This window comes from Austrofundulus limnaeus, unplaced genomic scaffold, assembly GCF_001266775.1.
Source record: "Austrofundulus limnaeus strain Quisiro unplaced genomic scaffold, Austrofundulus_limnaeus-1.0 Scaffold982, whole genome shotgun sequence".
Lineage (NCBI taxonomy): Eukaryota > Metazoa > Chordata > Actinopteri > Cyprinodontiformes > Rivulidae > Austrofundulus > Austrofundulus limnaeus.
In genome coordinates this window covers 15520-21351 of record NW_013953384.1, presented here as the reverse complement: position 1 = coordinate 21351, position 5832 = coordinate 15520, and the positions used below count along the sequence as shown (strand labels likewise).

Genomic DNA, 5832 nt, shown 5'->3' with positions numbered 1-5832 from the left:
AGCGTTAAAATGCTCAAATGAAAACCAAGAATTTCAAATGTTTAATTCAAAAAGTAACAAAAGTTTTGAGTTTTCACCTTTTTAACAAAAAAAAAAAAATCTCTAAACACAAGTTTTATTCGGAGGCTCAAAGTCTCTGCAGGACCCGTCTGACCGGTTCTGAAGGTGTTAAAGTGGATCCTTCTGGTTCTTTTGATCATCAGAACCTTTAAATGCTGGTTCTGGTCCACAGGAAGTTGGAGGCGTCCGGGACCAGAGGGAGTCCGGTGGGGTTCCTGACAGAGGACCGGGGACCAGGAGGAGGGAGCTGGTCTGAGCCGAGCCGCAGCAGAAACGGTGCGTTTGCTTCTGATGCTGTGGGGTTTTTGTTTTTAACGGCCGTTTGAGGTTCTGGACCGAGCCCCAGAACCTGAAGCTGGACCTGAAGATCTGTCCCGTTTCTGTCCTGCAGGAGGTGAAGTCCTGAAAGGTCCGAGCGACAGAGCCGGGTCTCTAGCTTTAGGTCCGGTGGGCTCTCCTCTAACGGTTCTGTTGTTGTGAAGCTGAAGCTGGTTTGAGTGAAAACTGGACTTTTTGTTTCCACAGACGATGACGTGGAGTACGACGACGACTTCAACAGGTGAGCCTGAACACCTGAGCCGCCGTTCGACGCAGGTTTGTTTCCTCCTTCCTGTTCACGTTCGTTTTGTTTCAGTCACCGGTCGGACCTCTCGAACGGCGAGCCGAGCATCGGCGAGGAGATCGAGGACGTTTCCATCGAAGGTCCTGAAAACAGCAACAAGGTGCGTCAGGATCAGCTGACCTCACACCTGTTGCGCCTGTTCGTGTTACCTGATTGTTTGTTTGTTGTGCAGCTGGATGAAACCACGCAGGACCTGAGCGTCTCTCAGCTCAGTCAGAATCACGAAGCTGACTACATGGAGGACGTGCCCTGAATCTCCCATCATGCACCTCTTTAGATCTGTACATTTGTATTGAACCAATAAACGGACTTGTTTTACGTTGACGAGGATTTGTTTGTGACGTTTGTTTTTGGTGTCGATTCTTCATCACAGGTTTCCAGGTTCACCTGAAAAAACAGCTCTTGAGTTTCCGACAAAAAAAAAAATAAGATGAGAGGAGAGTGGGTAAAATGAACAAACATGTCGAAAAGAAAAGAAAACAAAGGAGAAAGAGATGGATGGAAGAGAAAAAGACAGGGTTAGAGGAAGATGCAACCAAATTAACAGAGCTTTTCCGAGGTGGAGGAGGGACCAAATCATGAGTACAGGTTAGCAAACACTGTTCCTACCATCCAGACTTGGTTTATATGTTTCTGAATGTGTTCAGGGCTCGCAGAACATTAAAGGGATCCCTGATTACTTGTAACATTAGACTTTATTTAATAAACATATATTTTAACTGTAAAATAAAGACTAAAAATAGGCTGTTTAGTTTTTATAATTTTTAAACTAAAAGTTTAAAAATATATTACATGGACGGAGCCATTTTATGTACATGCAAAGCATTCTGGGTAAATGATGACGTGGATAGGTCCTCGGTGCGAGGCTGCTAGCGAACTATATCCACCCTGAAGGTTAATCTTGGACAATATCTGATGATCGACTCTTTTAAATGAAACCAGAGAGCGTTGACAGAGAGGAGAAGGTAGAAATGACTCAGCCTGGAACTGAAAATATGGATGGAGGACCTCAGCTTAGCCTGTTAGCCTTTGTGCTAGCACTGACGCTATTCTACCTTATATGTATTAGCTCGGTGCTAGCGCGACAAACAAGCTAAACTGATGTTCCCACCTCCAAACTTCACTGTTGGTATGGTGTTTTTGGGCTGATGTGCAGTGCCATTTGACCTCCAAACATGATGTGTATTCTGGCATCCAAACAGTTCAATGTTGGTCTCATCTGACCAGACTATATTCTCCCAGTATTACACAGGCTTGTTTAAATGTTGTGCAGCAAACTTTAAAGGAGCTTCAACATGCTGTTTCTTCAGCAGTGGAGTCTTGCATGGTGAGCGTGCATACAGGCCATGGTGGTTCAGTGCATTACTTATTGTTTTCTTTGAAACAATCGTACCTGCTAATTCCAGGTCTTTCTGAAGCTCTCCACAAGTGGTCCTTGGCTCTTGGACAACTCTTCTGATAATTCTTTTCACTCCTCTGTCAGAAATCTTGTGAGGAGCACCTGGTCGTGGTCGGTTTATGGTGAAATAATGTTCTTTCCACTTCTGAATTATGGCCCCAACAGTGCTCACTGGAACCTTCAGAAGTTTAGACATTCTTCTGTAACCGATGCCATCATTATGCTTTGCAACAATAAGGTTGTGAAGGTCTTGAGAGAGCTCTTTACTTTTACCCATCATCAGATGGTTCTTGTGTGATACCTGGCCATCATTTGGGACTGAACAGCTGATATTAACTTGCACTGACAAGGGGCAGGCTTGCTTTCTAATTACTGAGAGAGTTCAGCTGGTGTCTTGGCTTTCCATGCCTTTTTACACCTCCCTTTCTTCATGTGTTCAATACTTTTTCCCTGTGCCATTCCACATTATTACAAATAACTTCATTTCTGGACATTTATGGTTTGATTTCTTTGTATGTATGGATCACTTGGGTTGTTACCGACATCTGGTGAAAATTTCTTGTCATTAGCACCTCCAGTAATATATTTACTGAGAAAAATGGTGACGTGTTCAATACTTATTTTACCCGCTGTAAGTCTTGTCTCAGTGAAAAGGATACCTTTTTCAGGTAGTCAGTAAAAAAGGGTGTGTTTTCACCGAGTTGCCAGATTGAATGAGAATAAAAACAGCTGGGTGATAAACATCGAGGCAGGGGATGTGGAGGTTGATGCTGAATTGTTTATCAGATTAAAAAAAACTGAGGGGAAGAAACAAAGTGAGTTTGTGAAACAGCAAAACCTCAGCCGAAGGCTTCAGAACGTTTCCCCTTTAGCTGCGTGGCTTCAGTGTCAGACTGATGTCGAGCCTCCATCAGCAGAGGATCAGCAGCTGAAGGAAACACCTGCGAACTGTGAGTTTAATCTGATTTTTATATTGTCTTTTTATATTTTTCCTCTGTTTTTAGGTGTATTCTGTTTTTATCCAAAACGTATTTTTACCTTTTTGTTTCTTGTCTTTGCATTTTATTTTACACAAATTCTATTTAAAACATTCAGATTTACTTCAAAAAGGGTTTTTAATAATAATTTAAACTTTTAGAACTTCAGCCTTTCTGTGGGTTTCGGTTCGTTTTCTTGTTTTGACTTTTAATTTGTCAGAATTCTGAGCTGTTGACGTAACGTCTCAGTTCCTATGAGATGTCCTGCACTTTGACACTTATCTTTATAATCTGTGAGGTAATCTGCAAACATCTGGCACAAAACTGCAGATTATGATCAGAGCAGAAAACTTTCTGACAAAAAGAGTCTGTCGCTGCACAAACAGAAACGAACAGAGGAAATGTTCAGCTCTGGTTTTATTTTATTGTGAAGTCTTTCAGGGTTGAACTAAGAGCATATTGTAATTTTAGATTTGATGGAAATTAAATATCTGAAATCAGGTTAAATAAGTCAGACTTTTTCAGAAACCTGCATTTTGAAATGTTGGATAAAAACCTTGGATGAGTTGTTTTGAAACTTCACAGTTTTGGACAATATCTGTTTATAAATCCAGTTTAATATAAAGACCAAATGAATTTATATCGATCATAAAATCACTTTAACACCAGGTTGTTTCCTCTTCAGTTAACCTGAGCCTGCTCGGTGCAGGCATGAAAGAAATTTCACACAATGATGGAGATGACTCTCAGTTACTACCACACTAAATTTTAGCTACGTATCTGTAAAACAGTCTGATTTTAGAACCATTTTGTTCTGAATAAAGTAATAAACTGTGGAGGCCATTTTCAATTGAATTGATGAGTTGTAGATGATCCTCCAATGATTATTTTTTGATTTTCCTTCATATCTGTTCACTAATTCCTGAAATATTTTTGCCAACATTCAGATAAACACACAAACATTACATGATTGCCCGCCGGATCCCCTGAATCAGCCGAGTTTCCTCCGGTTTGATTGTTGTGAGAAACTGTAGCTAAAGGAGAAATCAAGAGTTTTTAGCAAACAGCTGAAAGTTCCTCAAACATAAAGTTCCTGCTCTGAACTTCTGCTCCATGGACAGATGCCGATTGTCCCCTCTGACTTCCTGTTCTTTAAATGTCATGTTACCACAAGTCGTCCTCGCGCCTGTCACTCATAAATCTGCTCATTGACATTTGTACCACCTGTTTGTGATGGTTGGTTTCTAAGTCTACAATTTTAAACTTGCTTTTATGTTTTCTTTTTAAGTATTTGCTTTTGCCTCCATCAGTGTTTTCAAGACTCAACTGGAAACAGGAAGTTCTGACCATCTGAGTGGAAAAAATCAATAAAACCAGACAGAGGTCTGAGATCTGGACCTTTTTGTCCTTGGCAGACCATTCTGTTGGTTACAAGTAAACCAGTACTGAACTCCCATTTCCAATGTACATTGAATGCAAAAGGAGAAGATTAAGATGCAGCTGAATCTGAACCAGTTGCTTCAAAGATGTGTCAGATGATGTTTGTTAGCTTCTGCATTAAAAAGAACTGAATCCTCCCTTTAAGAGAAACTGATCAATCATCAAACCTTCAATTCAAGAGGAACAGTGGTCCGTCCTGGTCTGGAACAGTGGACCAGATCTCAGAGTGTCTGTATTGTTATTAAGAGTCTCAGTGCTTGTAGTGTTAATGGACAGGATCTCAAGGTGCAGTCATGGAGAGGAGGGGGTCTGGTTTGGGAACCACAGGGTCTCTCTGCTGTATGCAGATGATGTGGTTCTGTTGAAGTCTTCAGACCAAGACCTTCAGTGTGCACTGGGGCGCTTCACAGCTGAGTGTGAAGCAGCTGGGATGAAAGTCATGGTTCTCAACTAGAAAAGGGTGGAATGCCCCCTCTGGGTTGGGGGGTGGGTCTCTGCATCAAGTGGATGAGTTGAAGTATCTGGGTGTCTTGTTCTCGAGTGATGCTAGGATAGAGGAGGAGATGGGTCGACGGATTTCGGCCTTGTCCTCAGTAATGAGTGTATTGCTTCGGTCAGTTGTGGTGAAGAAAGAGCTGAGTCAGAAGGAAAAGCTCTTAATTTACAACCCTCACCTGTGGTTATGAGGTGTGGATCATGACCGAAAGAACCAGATCCCGGATACAAGTGGCCGAAATGAGCTTCCTTCATAGGGTGGGCAGGCTCAACCTTATGCTGCATTTACACCGAACGCGATTTCTGTGTCAGGAGCATCAGGTTTACATGCAAAGTCTATGGTGGATGTGCGTCAAGCAGCATCGGGAAGTGCTGTGGCTCGTCAAGCACGATTAGAGCGGCACGATTTGGGCGTTCGACGCATCGTTGGAAAGTTGTAAAATCTGAACTTTTGCAGCTCGACGCACCGCATCAACCAGAGTGTGACGTAGTGACAGATTATCCGACGGGACAGTTTTCTGAATATGTCCACTAATCTGAGACAGATGGACAGGAGCTCTTTAGCTGAAGTCAAGTGCTTGTAGTCGGTGTCCTGGCAGGAGATTGATTTCATTTGATTTGATTAACAGAAAAAGATTATTAAAAATCAAGCCTGACTCAGCATAATTGCTGTTTGGCAGCAGGTTCCTGTTCTGCAGCACATAAAACACTCAGAATTACAGCATCACAATCACATCCTTATTATTACACCATAGACACAAAGACAAACAAGCATACCAAATTTTAAAAAGGCAGCATTTGCAAAATCGGACATCTAAATATGAGCACAACAAAAAGTG

At 41.9% G+C, this 5832-nt stretch overlaps 2 protein-coding genes across 3 annotated transcripts in view; both read left to right on the top strand.

The window, feature by feature from the left end:
- The window catches only part of cep43 (centrosomal protein 43), a 13169-nt gene extending 12163 nt beyond the window's left edge, over positions 1 to 1006 (top strand). The window contains exons 13-17 of the mRNA XM_014029984.1: positions 233 to 336; positions 452 to 502; positions 586 to 619; positions 695 to 782; positions 855 to 1006. Of these exons, the coding sequence (XP_013885438.1) occupies positions 233 to 336; positions 452 to 502; positions 586 to 619; positions 695 to 782; positions 855 to 935 (358 nt within the window). The 3' untranslated portion in view covers positions 936 to 1006. The remainder of the gene's footprint in view (positions 1 to 232; positions 337 to 451; positions 503 to 585; positions 620 to 694; positions 783 to 854) is intronic.
- An 81-nt stretch (positions 1007 to 1087) lies between these two features.
- ccr6a (chemokine (C-C motif) receptor 6a) overlaps positions 1088 to 5832 on the top strand; it is a 13875-nt gene continuing 9130 nt past the window's right edge. The window contains exon 1 of one of the 2 annotated variants that reach the window (XM_014029985.1): positions 1088 to 1270. The gene's annotated coding sequence lies outside the window, so the exon portion shown is untranslated. Of the gene's footprint in view, positions 1271 to 2666; positions 3032 to 5832 lie in introns of those variants that run through there. The other variant, XM_014029986.1, reaches the window with a different exon arrangement.